The 14,407-nt window shown below is 43.3% G+C and overlaps 1 protein-coding gene and 2 pseudogenes across 1 annotated transcript in view; 1 reads left to right on the forward strand and 2 right to left on the reverse strand.

The window, feature by feature from the left end:
* Positions 1-2,237: 2,237 nt before the first annotated feature.
* On the reverse strand, positions 2,238-2,357 carry LOC134896058 (5S ribosomal RNA; annotated as a pseudogene).
* A 454-nt stretch (positions 2,358-2,811) lies between these two features.
* LOC134896060 (5S ribosomal RNA) lies at positions 2,812-2,931 on the forward strand (annotated as a pseudogene).
* A 3,254-nt stretch (positions 2,932-6,185) lies between these two features.
* Positions 6,186-14,407, reverse strand: part of MAPRE1 (microtubule associated protein RP/EB family member 1) — a 78,198-nt gene continuing 69,976 nt past the window's right edge. Inside the window, exon 8 of the mRNA XM_063959063.1 lies at positions 6,186-6,364. Within this exon, the coding sequence (XP_063815133.1) occupies positions 6,353-6,364 (12 nt within the window). The 3' untranslated portion in view covers positions 6,186-6,352. The remainder of the gene's footprint in view (positions 6,365-14,407) is intronic.

Raw genomic sequence — 14,407 nt, forward strand, 5'->3', positions numbered from 1 at the left:
ATGCGGCTCTGCGGGGGATATCTTTCATATTTTCTGGGCATGCCCTCGTATACAACCACTTTGGAGAGAAGTTTTTTTTCCAATATTAATTTTTATTGTTTTACGGGTAAACAAAGCCAATGGGAAAGGGGTATAGAAGAGAAAAAAAAGGGGAGGGGGGATTAGGGGGGTACACAGACTGTTCCACAGTAAAAAAAAAAAACATTATTGCATAGAGGATATCAATGAGAACATTATATCAGAAAGTGACGTGAGGCTGAATCCAATCAATCAAAACATAATACCAGGAATACATATAAACCTAAGGGCCATGAAGGGGCGCAGGATCTGGTGAGCGATTATGCCAGTAGGTAGACCACGGATACCAGCGAAGCAATGGACAGGAAGAAGTAGGGGTATAGGCCACTCCCACTGTCTCAAATTCGCAGTGCGATTGTACAGCCAACTCTATCGCTTTTATATGAGGAACTCCGATAGAACGCCATTGGCGAGCAATTAATAATTTGGTTGAAATAAGACTGTGTCCTAAGATGGATAAATCGCCATAGTACAGGTGGAGGAGAGCCAGTCGTGGGTGGGGATGTATAGACATGCCCAGCACTAATTCCAAAAGATGGAAGACAGAGTTCCAGAGCGGGGCCAGCACTGGGCAATCCCAGAAGATATGTTATAGAGTACCTATCCCGCCACAATTACATCAGCATAGATTGGATGTAGAGGGTTGCATCGCATGTAAGCGGGAAGGGGTGAAATACAATCGGTGTATAAGTTTATAAAATAGTTCTATATGTGACATACATTTAGAAACAGTATAGCAGGATCAGAAAATTGTCTCCCAGTCCTCCTCCGATATCGAACACCTAAGGCCCGCCTCCCATTTCGCTTGGAAGGGGGCTGTCTGCAGTGATTGGGAGTTAATAATGTAGTTGTACCATTTAGTAATGCCACCCCTGCCCTCCCCGTCATCTAGAAACTTCTGGACAAGTTTGGGTAAGGTAGATAGCGAGTGGGGGCGTGCAGAGGCCCCGTGGAGCCAATGTCTGAGTTGTAAATATTTATAAAATTCCCCGTGTGGCAGCAGGAATCTTTCCTGTATCTTGGCAAACGATAGAAAAGTATTATTCATCATTATATCCTGCAAAGATAGGATTCCCCTCAAAATCCAGGAGTCAAATCTCAAATCAGGGATCAGGGAGGCTATGCCCGTCAATGAGAGAGCAGGGGTGGGGAGATTTATAACGCTTACATTATGTACTACTTCCAGCCAAGCCCTCCGAGTAGATTGGACCGAAAGAGACCTGTTGGCTAATAGTTTGCCCTCCGACTTCGGGAGTAGTAAAACATCAGTAAGGGGGAGCGGGGCAACGAGCCCCTGTTCGAGGAGAACCCACCATTTATATGGGTGATGTGAATACCAAGCACCTATTTGCGCAAGTCGGCATGCTAGTTGGTAGGAATGTAAATCCGGGTATGCCAGACCCCCCTCCCGTTTGGACCGGACCATTGTTTTCCTGGCTAATCTCGTTTTTTTACCTTTCCATATATAAGAGTTGAAAATAGCATTAAATTTAGACAAGAGATAGGTGGGTAGGAGGACAGGAATGGCCCGAAAGAGATACATGAGCCTAGGAAGGACCGTCATCTTTAGTGCAGCTATGCGCCCTAACCATGAGACATGATGCATCATCCAGTCCGAGACCAGAGCTGTAACTTTGCGCAGTAGCGGGGGGTAGTTAGCGGAGAGTAGATTGGCCAGCTTCTGGGTGATATGAATCCCCAGATATTTAAGGCTTCTATCCTGCCAGGAATAAGAGTAACCAAGAAAAAAACCAAAACAGAGAAGTATTGGAAAGTAGACTCTTTTTTGGGAGCACTCTAATTCAGAGGGTAACATTGTAACATGTTGATACTGGTAAAAGCATTTTTAATAGGTAAATCATAAAATAAGATTTGAGGAGTATCTGAGTATGAATAAAGTAGCTTCGCGAAAATATGAAAAAAGATTATAAATCGTACGTGATATCCATATCACAATCTACCAGTTGCCGGAAATTAATAACTGTGGTACCAAAAATAATTCATCATTGCACATTGAAACTCATGTAATATGTGACCATCATTTATTCTGCAAATACCCATTATGGATCATTATAGATGCAGAGAATTAAATCATTGGTCATGTGAAAACCAAGTACCCAATAATATATGTATAAGTGACACTGTGTTGGGGAGTCAATTTGTTGCAGTACCAGGGTGTTCAGAGGTGGTCTCCCATCCTAGTACTAACCCGGCCTTTCACTGCTTAGCTTCCAAGGTCAGAAGAGATTGGGCATCTCCAGTGAGGTATGACCGCAAATATTGTACTCACCCTCTTGAGTCACCCAGATATATATAGTGTAACCGCTATATATTAAGGATTTGTAAACATATATAGTACAATGGTTGACAGAAAAATGAGATTATGTGCAGCCACCTGGCTTAATCACCATGTGACACATCAGCCACAAGAAAAGTACACACGAGTGAGGGCCTATTATGTGGGAAAAATTCTTAGACACCACACAACGTCCACAATTAGGACTTGCCTTTCACTCCTAGACGTTGTGTGGTGTCAAAGAATTTTTCCCACATAATAGGCCCTCACTCATGTGTGTACTTTTCTTGTGGCTGATGTGTCACATGGTGACTAAGCCAGGTGGCTGCACATAATCTCATTTTTCTGTCGACCATTGTACTATATATGTTTACAAATCCTTAATATATAGCGGTTACACTATATATATCTGGGTGACTCAAGAGGGCGAGTACAATATTTGCGGTCATACCTCACTGGAGATGCCCAATCTCTTCTGACCTTGGAAGCTAAGCAGTGAAAGGCCGGGTTAGTACTAGGATGGGAGACCACCTCTGAACACCCTGGTACTGCAACAAATTGACTCCCCAACACAGTGTCACTTATACATATATTATTGGGTACTCGGTTTTCACATGACCAATGATTTAATTCTCTGCATCTATAATGATCCATAATGGATATTTGCAGAATAAATGATGGTCACATATTACATGAGTTTCAATGTGCAATGATGAATTATTTTTGGTACCACAGTTATTAATTTCCGGCAACTGGTAGATTGTGATACGGATATCACGTACGATTTATAATCTTTTTTCATATTTTCGCGAAGCTACTTTATTCATACTCAGATACTCCTCACATCTTATTTTATGATTTACCTATTAAAAATGCTTTTACCAGTATCAACATGTTACAATGTTACCCTCTGAATTAGAGTGCTCCCAAAAAAGAGTCTACTTTCCAATACTTATCTGTTTTGGTTTTTTTCTTGGCTGTTAAATTTGACTCTTGGGAGCACCACTGAAAGCAACAAGCATTGGTACTAGGATTGATTATCCACACACATATGGTTGCTATATCTAGAAGCAATTCAGTAATAATTCAGTTTTTCAGAGGCTACTATCTACTTGAATAAGGACTTGTGCGGTTCCCACTATTTCTTTCTCAAAAGGAATAAAAGTAGGAAGCTTTCAGCGCAGATAAGAGGGGGGGCCGAAAATTAATAGGAAGTGCCTCCGTCTTAGTATTGTTAAGTTTATAATAAGATACAGCTGAATATTCCGACAAGAGTGTGTGTAATGCGCGCAGGGAGGTAGTGAGAGTCGTGAGCGCCAGGAGGACATCGTCCGCGAATAGACATATCTTATGAGATTGTCCCATATATTCCACTCCTGTAATCAAGGGTGAAGATCTTATTTTCTCAGCTAACTATTCAATTGCCAGTGCAAATACCAGCGGGGATAGGGGGCACCCTTGGCGTGTGCCATTCGTGATCCTAAATGGAGAGGAGTCCATTCACACACACTCTTGCCGAGGGGTGAGAGTATAAAGCCAAGATGGAAGAGAGAACCCTGCCGGTAAGACCAAACTTACAAAGAACCGCCTATAAATACCCCCAGTGTAGGCGATCGAACGCCTTCTCCGCGTCTAACGACAACAGTAGCAGGGGAGAATCAGACGTAGAAAAGATGTCTAGCACGTTTATTACCCGCCTAGTGTTATCGGGGGACTGTCTTCCGGGGACAAACCCCACTTGATCGTAGTGGACTAGCGAGGGGAGCAGGGGGTTAAGCCTGTTGGCTACTAATTTTGCGTATATTTTCAAATCAGTATTTAGTAGAGCTATGGGGCGATAGTTAGACATCATAGCGGGATTTTTCCCTGGCTTGGGAAAGGCAACTACACGAGCTTCCAACATTTCAACCGGGAAATTCCCGACAGAGGAAGCATGATTATAGACTCCGTTCAGAACAGGAGTGAGAGTATCTTTGAAGCATTTATAAAATTTATTTATGAACCCATCGGGGCCTGGAGCTTTATCCAGCGGGAGAGAGTCTATAGCTTGACTAATTTCTGTAGAAGACCAGGGTTGGTTTAGAGCCTGCAGAGTAGATGAGTCGACGGAGGGGAGATGGGCATCTTTTAGAAAGGCCGCAATGGTAGCCGGCGTGGGTTGTGGGATAGATACGTCGTCCTTTAAATTATAGAGGGAGGAGTAATATGTGGCAAAGGAGTCAGCAATATCTGACGGGTCGGTTATTTTGATATTATTTGAATTGAAAATGAATTTCACCCTCTCTTTAGCAGTTTTCCCCCTCAGCTTGCGTGCAAGCATTCCACCAGCTCTGTCCCCGTGTATAAAACTTTTGTTGCAGTCGGAAAAGGTTCTTGTGGACCTCTGTTAAACCTAATTTATTCAACTCATCTCTGACCCGAAGCAGGTCCCGATATATTTTCTTATTAGACGGGCTCAGCTTGAGAAGGGATTCTAAATCTTTAAGACGGGTTTCAAGGTCTAACTGATGTTCTCGAGAGGTCCTACGGATATAGGCAGCCGCCTGGATTGCCGCTCCCCTAAACACCGCCTTAAGGGCACAACAGTGTGTGAAAACGGATGTGTCGGCTGGGACATTGGTTTCAAGGTACTGGAAGAGGGCCTGGGTAATTAACCGGTTAGCATCCGCATTTGAAAGGAGATAGTCCCCAAGGCACCATAGGGTAGGGCAGGTCCGCATGCGGCGGAGATTCCAATGGATAGAGAGAGCCGAGTGATCGGACCACGACACTGGCAGGATAGAAGCCTTCGAGACCCGTTGGAGGGTCCACTTATCCGATATTGCTAAATCTGGAGAGAAGTTTTAAATATGGCTAGCATGGTTTTAGGGCTCAGCATCCCCATGGACCCAGCTCTAGCGCTATTTCATTTGTACGTAGATCGCCTCTCCGCAGGTGATCGCTACGTCTTGGGGCATATCTTGATAGCCACTAAAGCTGCTATAGCACAATTGTGGAAATCTGAGAATATTCCCACCTTAGCGTTCATCCAAAATAAGATTCACAAACATTTCATTTTTGAAACAGCGGAGGCTAAATATTCCTCCTCGGCTAACTCTATCCACTTGAAATGGTTAGGATGGTCCGATTATAGGAGTAGAGAAGGTAGGTTAACCGATTACAGCTCTCCAATTGATACGTCTGTGCTTGGCCCTTCCTAGATTGACCTCCACGAGACTGCTGTGATACCAGATATTTTCTGTTTATTGTATTTTGGTCCTTATTGCTTTTTTTTTTTTCTCCATGTCTTCTCTCAGTGCTTTCTCCTTTTCTTGTATCTGTACGCCTAATGTAGCCAATTGTATATTCATCCGACTGTGCGTTGTTTGTATTTGCATATGGTAACCATTCCGGACTTCCCCTGTGTTTCCCTTATCTCTTTTTTCTGTTCCCCATTTGTGTGTGTAAACTCTTCAATAAAAATTTAATGTTTAAAAAAAAAAAAAGATACACAGCTACAGATTTATTTATTATTTAGTGTCACAGTCACGCATGGGACATTTTTACTTACTCACTTTCATGGAACAGCACATTACAGTGTTTTTAGATATTCAAAGTGGGTGCCTCAGTCCTTGCACATTCAGACTTGCGCTTATACACCAGGGGAAGGGCTGATACTAGCATTAGCATAAAGTCACAGATGCCAATACGGCAAAAGACGCTAACGCACTCTCGGTAGTTAACAACTCAGGCCCTTAATGTTTATACTTAAACCTTACGTGTGGATAAGGCAAATACTTTGCGGAATCCATCCTGTGAAAAAACAAGGTCATTTAGAACGGTAATTTTAACTGGATTTATTTTCAATTTGACACAATGCAATAAACGATTTCCCAACAGAAGAGTCTTTCTTGCAGGCAACAGCAAATATCTGGTTCTGTAATCAATAAATATTTCTGAGCAGTTTTCAGTCAATTTCCAAGACATCAAATTTTGCTGTTAGACTGGATCCTGAAACAAGAAGTCATAATGAGTTAGAAAATATTCTGGATCTCATATTTGAACAATAGTTTTGCGGAACAATCAAGATGCCATCATGTACACCCCACTTTCTCAACCATGCATTGATGGATAATGTACCATTCTCTGGACAAGTGGTCCTCACAATCAGTCCTCATGACTCCAAAACAGCTTACGGTCTCCTGGCAGATGCACACATGTAGTCATTACTCACTGACATATTTTAGACAATCCACAGATGGCGCTAATTATTTAAATTGTTATTCTGCATGGAGATGTGGAAAACATGAACCATTTGGGGCCCCGAGGACTGAGATTGAGACCCTATGATCTAGCCGGTATTCGGTCTTTAGGTCGACAACACTTAGGTAGACACTCATTTGGTCAACATGGTAAAAGTCAACATAAATTGTCACAATTTTTTTTCCATTTTTAAACTTTTTCACACTTTACGATCCACGTGGACTATGATTGGGAAGTGTAACCTGTGCTGAGCACATCGGCAGCGGAGCGAGGCACCTTGCCCGAAGCGAGCCATGTGAGGGGACATGGTGCACTAACTGGTGTTCCCGATCAAATAGTAGCGCTCTCCAGTAACCATGTTAAATATCACCCATGTGAAAATGATATATTGAAGGTTGATCCACCATATAATGAAACTAAAATGTCCTTTATGCTCCTTATCGGATGCAATCACAAACGGGGGGTCACACAGGAATTCTTCCTTCTCAAGGAAAATCAGCAGTGATCATTTGTGCTATGGCCAACACAGTATCTAAAAGGAATGAATATAAGTGCCTCCTAATCCTCTTGCAAGGACAATGGCTGGAGACACGGTTCTGTGTGTTCCTCAGCCGCCGTTTGCAGTGCAGTCTATGCTCTATTACAGCGTAATGTGAGCAAATGGATTGCTGGCTGGGCTTCGTTTGAGGAAACAATACCGGTGTAGCGATGTATCCAATGGGTTAAATTCCATACGCATTTCTCCGCACCTGTGTGTTGTTTTCAGCAGAGGATCCTCTGCTGAAACCAACACATAGGTGCCGAGAAACGCGTATGGAATTTAACCCATTGGACACATCGCTACACCGGTATTGTTTCCTCAAACGAAGCCCAGCCAGCAATCCATTTGCTCACATTACGCTGTAATAGAGCATAGACTGCACTGCAAACGGCGGCTGAGGAACACACAGAACCGTGTCTCCAGCCATTGTCCTTGCAAGAGGATTAGGAGGCACTAATATTCATTCCTTTAGATTCTGTGCTGGCCATAGCACAAATGATCACTGCTGATTTTCCTTGAGAAGGAAGAATTCCTGTGTGACCTCCCGTTTGTGACTGCATCCGATAAGGAGCATAAAGGACATTTCAGTTACATTATATGGTGAATCAACCTTCAATATATAATTTTCACATGGGTGATATTTAACATGGTTACTGGAGAGCGCTACTACTAGTGTACATTTATTTTCCTTACGCATATCTGTGTTTTTGTATGCACACTTGTGTACATTGTGTAGCTGCACTACTGTTTGATTGCGCACTGTATTTTGAAGTTCTCCCCATTTTTGTTCCCGACCAAATGACAAAGAAAAAGACGCCCAAAAAATTAAATAAAAAAAAAAAAAAATTATATATATATATATATATATATATATATATATATATATACACATATATACATATATATATATATATATATATATATATATACACATATATACATATATACATACATACACACATACATACACGCACACACACACACATAGCTAGCTATACATGGAAGCTAAATGTAATAGCCTTGCCAGCCTAATGACCGTGTCAACCTGGTTACTGTCGACCCAACGATCCACATCTGCTCTAGCCTGTAGAGTATGCCGGCTAAGAAAATCCGCTTTCCACCCATGGAATGGAAACCATTAACATCTAGAAAATGGAGTTCCATCTAGTTTTTTCATCAAGTGAAAGCTTTTGCTTCTTATCTGCAGTTGCTAAATTGAATTTTTATCAGCTTTCCCCATCGAAGAGGTCATGTGCCTAGTTGTAGAAAATGGATAGCTAATTTTGAATTGTGTAGCTAATTTTGACTTGTGTGAGGACCAGAGGCCTATGAACACCACTGCCCTTTTAACTAGCATCTGTAATTTAAGAGAGTTCATTTAGAAATTGTAAATGGATGACAATTGAGAAGGTTTTAGCTGGAGCCACCAAAGGAACAATAAAACAAGCATTTAAGAACAATCTGATGACTCAGATAGGTGACAGAGCAAAGCCAAAACAAAAACAAAAAAACACCTGCACCATGGCACGTGGGGCAGATTTAAAATGTACACAGAATCAGAGTTGGGAGCTGTATGTCGTAGCTAAATTCTAAACTGCAGAGTGTAAACAAAAAACAATTCAGTATTTGTGGGGGTTGCATGTTAAAGCAATCAGCATGTAAAGAAAAGGACACGTTTTTGTACTCCTTCCAATTAAACATTGTTTGCCCGAGTGCAGAGTCGATGTTTTTTTTGCCTTGCTCCCAAGTTCAAATCAGCCCACATACCTCCCAGGCCTCCCAAGTCTAGAAACACAGAAATCCATGTAAGAACCAACAGAAACCCTACTAGCTTCGGCAAAGAGAGAACCTCATCTTAAAGTAAGAACACTCAATAAGGTATGTTGGCAATAAGTACTAGGAAGTTCATCCCCTGACCAGGAACAAAGCGGTAGTTCTAGCAGTTGATGAGCCATCCGCAAGATTATTTGGGCTGCATGTATAAGTGGGCAACAGTCTGCTTTGAGTTACAGGTCATCCAACAAAAGAATCTTCTCAGGAGAACCAGCATTGCTGCCAAGACCTTAGGCACAAGCACAATGCCAAAAGGAAGACAAATCTGAGATTAGACCGCAAATGTCAGGAGGTAATGGTGACCCTCCCAGATTTGAGCATGCATGCGTCAATGACACCAGGAATTTTGTTTTCTCCATGATGTTTACAACTGACTTCAAGGACTTTAACTTGGACTGGATGAGTCAAAGATATAAATTTAGGTCCAGATAATTCAGTCTGGATTTTGGACAATCAAATTTTTTTGAATGAAATCACTTCTTTTGCTGTACTGGGACTAGAAGAACCTACACCAAGGAGATTCAAGATTGAATGGCCTTTAGTAAAAGTCTATCGCTATGTCCTATCCACAAGACCACTGTTGAAAGACTGGGAGAGAACAGAGAAAGTAATAAGCCCTATCTGCAAAGGACTCCATAATTCACTCAGGATCTGAAGGTCTGCTAACATGGTCTGCAAAACTAGGAAACGTTTGCATACCATAAACCAATTTGGTGTAACATTTACAAGACTTCCAATTTATGTTTGTTTACCAGATATGGAAAAAAAAAAAAAAGATATAAATAGAACTTCTTAACCAAGAAGACAAAGGTAAAATTAAAATTAACTGCTCTAAGATTTTAATGTGTTTAAATCTTTGAGAATACTTTTAAGAAAGGGTAGATGTATGAAGCAATAAGAGTGGAGAAGTGTGCCATAGCAACCAGTTTTCAAGTAACATATCAAGTGCAGTCTATAAAATGACACATAGCATCTGATTGGTTGCCATGGCACACTACTCCACACATCTATCCCACTGTCACTAAGTCCTTGAAAGTAGCCATATTATTTTCCCCAAAGACAGCTATGTGGTTCAAAGGACATTGTCTCACATTTGCTATCATTGTCTTAAGACAACAGTTCTATGGAGAGCTGTCCACCACCTTAATGACTGATGTAAAGTAATTTCCCTACTTTTTTGCTTTGTAATATTCTGGATATTTCTAAAGACACTGAAATATAAAACGCATGCCAGATTACACTGGTTTAGAACATTCCAGAATCACCGTCCCCGATTAATAGAATCTGGCAAATTTAGTGGCATTGACTTAATCTCTAGAATCATCCACAAAATCCAGAATACATTCTCTTGCATGTGGAACAATTTAAGACCATCCCTCCTTTAAAAGACTGATTAGCAAATATGAGAGTGTTTTCTACCACTCTGATCCTTCTTTACCCTATGAACAAAATGAAATGTGCTAAGACCCTAAGGCTATCTACACTGATGCTTGTATCATGACTAATGCATAAAAATTTATTGTTAACATGTATGCTATTAAAAAGAAAGTTCTGCTAAAACTTACCTTCGTTAACTCTTTTTCTTCGAGGTCCATGGGATTCAGAGTTAATCTTGGGTATGGCTGGTGGAGACCAGGACTGGAACCGAACAATTAAAGCTTGTGAGCCTCCCAGGATGCACTGGGTTCCTCTCCCCTCATACCCCACCCCCATGCTCAGGCACTTCAGTTAACAACTCCAAAGCAGAAGCTGGAGAGATTAGAGAAGGAAGAATGGTACACAGGAAATCAAAAGGGAACTGGTGACCGTAAAGGCAACCCATTCAAGCCAAGTGTGTCAGGGTGGGCGCCCTGTGGATCCCATGATAGACATCGAAGAAAAAAAATAAAAGATAAAAGTTGACGAAAGTAAGTTTTACCATAACTCTCTTTTCTTCTTCGGTGACCATGGTCTCCACAGGGTTAACCTTGGGATGTCCCAATGCAGTTGTAATAGGGAGGGAACGCTCCTAAGCTGAAGAGGACACTGCGGCCAAAGGTTGCATCCAGAGAGGTAAACTTAAGAAACATGTGGGCAGCAGACTTGCATAATTGTTCAGCAGACGCTCTACAGCATGCTGCACACGAAGGACTGACAGATCAAGTAGAGTGAGCAGAGACTATACTTTGAACATGAAGATCAGCCTGCGCGTAAGCCTGTGACATGGTCATGTGGCGCCAACATTTGTTTATTGGCAGCCAACCCCGCTTCTGGAATCCATAGAGGATGAATAAGGAATCCGTTTTCCGAAAAAAAACTAGTATGGTCCACATAGATCCCAAGAGCACAGACCACATCCAACGAGGCTTCCTTTTGAGAAAGACCAGGTTCCTGGAAGGCCAGTACCACAATTGGTTTGTGGATATGGAATTTAGACACTACTTTAGGTAGGTTTCAAGGTTCAGTTCGAAAGACTGCCCGGTCCTGGTGAAAATAAAAAAAAGGGGGAGTGACAGGAGAGAGTTCCCAAGTCAGAGACTCTTCGGGCTGAAGCTATAGCCAGCAGGAAAAGTTTTAGTGATGAGCCACTTGAGGGCTACCGTTTCCAATGGTTCAAAGGGAGTCCATTGTAAGGCCCAGAGAAGCCAGGCAAATACCCAGGGTTAAGCACGCCTGTAAAAAGGCTAATATTCAAGGGATCCTGAGAACTTTAGGGTCATAGCGACAACGAGCACACCACTGGAAATTGGAGTGCCATGTCCGGTGATATATACAGGCTTAGGCTCGTTTCCCGAGCCTGAAGCATAGTTTGAAGCACTGCACTGGAGAAACCTTTTCTCTTAAGAGGGATGACTCAAGAGCCATGCCGTCAAAGACAGGCAAGATAGGTCCAGATGGAGGCAGGGCCCCTGAGAGAGCAGGCCTAGACAAAAGAGGCAGAGGGAAGTGCTCGGTTATGGAGAGATCTTGCAGATCCGTGAACAAATGGCATCTGGGCCATGCTAGAGCCACCATTATGATCGTGCCGCTGTCCTCCTTGAATTTCCATAGTACTCTGGGAAGGAGAGACACTGGAGGGAAGAGATAGGCCAGATGAAAAGGTCCATGGGACTAAGTGCGTTCATGAAGCTCACTTCCGGATCTAGTGTCCTGGCCCCATACACTGGAAATCTTGTGGTTGTGTCTGGAGATCATGAGATCCACATCTGGAAGCCTCCATTTGTGTACCAGAATCGGAAAGACATCTGGGTGTAGAGCCCACTCTCTGATGTGACTATCCTGTCGACTGAGAAAGCCCACTTCCCTGTTGAGGACTCCTGGAATGAATATTGTAGAGATGGCTGGAAGGTGGGGTTCTGCCCAGGTAAGAATCAGAGTTAACTGCATCACTGCGAGTGCCTCCTTGTCGATTTATATAAGCCACTGTCGTGGCGTTGTCTGGCTGGATCTGTACCGGAGAACCCTGTAGTAGGTCCTGAGCCATTTGAAGTGTCCGAAGTTCCAGGACGTTGATCGGAGATCCCTTTCTGCCAGAGACCAGCACCCCTGAAAGTAGTGACTGCCCATGTCTGCTCTCCACCCTTGGAGGCTGGCATCCATGGTGAAGAGTGTCTAGTTTGGAAACCAGAATGTCCATCCTTTGACCAGGTTGGACGTGTGGAGCCACCAGGAGAGGGACGTCCGAGTAGCCTGTGGTAGTATTATAGTCTAGGATTTGATCTGCGTTGGTCGACTACTCCATTTGGCGAGTATCATGCGCTGTAGAGGCAAAGAGTAAAATTGGACATATTCCACCACATGGAAGACTGATACCATGAAGCCCAGTGCCTGCTTTGCCGAATGGACTAAGACCCGTGGACTGTGAAGTAGGTTGTGGATGCACAACTGTAAATGTCACAATATTGTACTGAGGAAGGAGATGCGTTGTACGTTGGTGTCCAGTAGTGCTTCGAAGTGCAGCAACTGCTGAGATGGGATGAGCGTGGACTTGGCCCAGTTGATGATCCGTCCATGGTTTTTGAGAAATTACATAGTCAGCCGTAGGTGACTACTGGACACTGCACCATAAAGGAGGAGGTCGTCCAAGTAGAATAGAATCTGAATTCCCTGCCATCTGAGATAGGCCGCCATCACTGCCATGAGCTTGGTGAACACACAGAGCTATAGACAATCCAAAGGGAAGCGCCTGGAATTGGAAATGCTGTCACAAGACAGCAAAGTGGAAGTATTGATGATGACAGGGTGCTATAGGTACATGGAGGTTCTCATCCTGAAATGTACAGGTAGACCATATAGTCCCCAGTTCGCATAGCCAGGACAATGGAACGGAGTGTCTCCATACAGAACTTTGGGACCCTGCGATACTTGTTCAGCAATTTCAGAATGGGATGGTATGACCTATTTGGTTTCTGAAACAAAAAGAGCGTAGAACACCTGACCCTGTTGAGGCCATGGAACAGGGATAATGACCCCCGACTGTAGTAAGGAGTGTGATTATTCCTTTCAGAGCCTGTGTTTTGCCGGGGTCAGTTGGTTGGGTAGTAGGGAAGTACAATCTGGAAGAACGCTTCAGAAAGAAAACAGCATACCCGTGAGAGACCACTTCTAGGACCCAGGTGTCGGTTGTGACTTGGCGGCACGTGGGCAAATTGCTTTATACCCATGGGGGAGCAAAATGGTCAGCAATTTTCGTCACCAATGCAGTGAAAGATGCCCATGGAAGTTACTGCACATGTGCTGGGGGAGGCTGAGGTGCGGGGAGGCACAAGGCAGGCTGTGCGCTGACCATCCTGTGACAAATAGTGGAGGCAAAACCTCCATGTTACAGGTTTTACATGCTACCAAATTAGGAGACCCTGTTTGCTTGGTCTTACTTTTGTTAGACATAGCAGTAAGCAATGTTTACACACAACATAGCAATGTGCAGCAGGAACAGTATGTGACAATGCACACACACAATATACAGTTAAGTGTGGCAAATTCAACCCAAAACACAGTTTTCAAGTTATTGAGAGATAAAAAGCAAAGCAATAAACCTGTACAGTGAAGAGATGTAAAAACATACAACAGCACTAGCATAAGTCACACGGTACAATGCAGAATATTAAATTTAACTGCAAAGGGCACTGATATCAACTACCCCGCTCTGGGGAAGAGACTGGGAGGATGCGGCGCTGAGTATAACCTGCTATGTGGCAGAGGTATAGGAGGATGAGGGAGGAGCCCAGGGAAGGAGGACCGCAGTGGAATGGCACCCTAGGCTGGGTGAGGAGCCCCTGGGGAAGCACCGACCTTTCCTGATGCTGAATGTCACTACCACTCCTGGCAAGCAATGGTCCCTAGCGCCAGTGTACATTACAATCCTGGTGGTTTAGTGCAGGCACGGGCACACATAAAATGGTCCAGGAACACATCCGCACCCCTGCCCATCTCCCATG

The sequence above is a fragment of the Pseudophryne corroboree genome, chromosome 3 (assembly GCF_028390025.1).
Source record: "Pseudophryne corroboree isolate aPseCor3 chromosome 3, aPseCor3.hap2, whole genome shotgun sequence".
NCBI lineage: Eukaryota > Metazoa > Chordata > Amphibia > Anura > Myobatrachidae > Pseudophryne > Pseudophryne corroboree.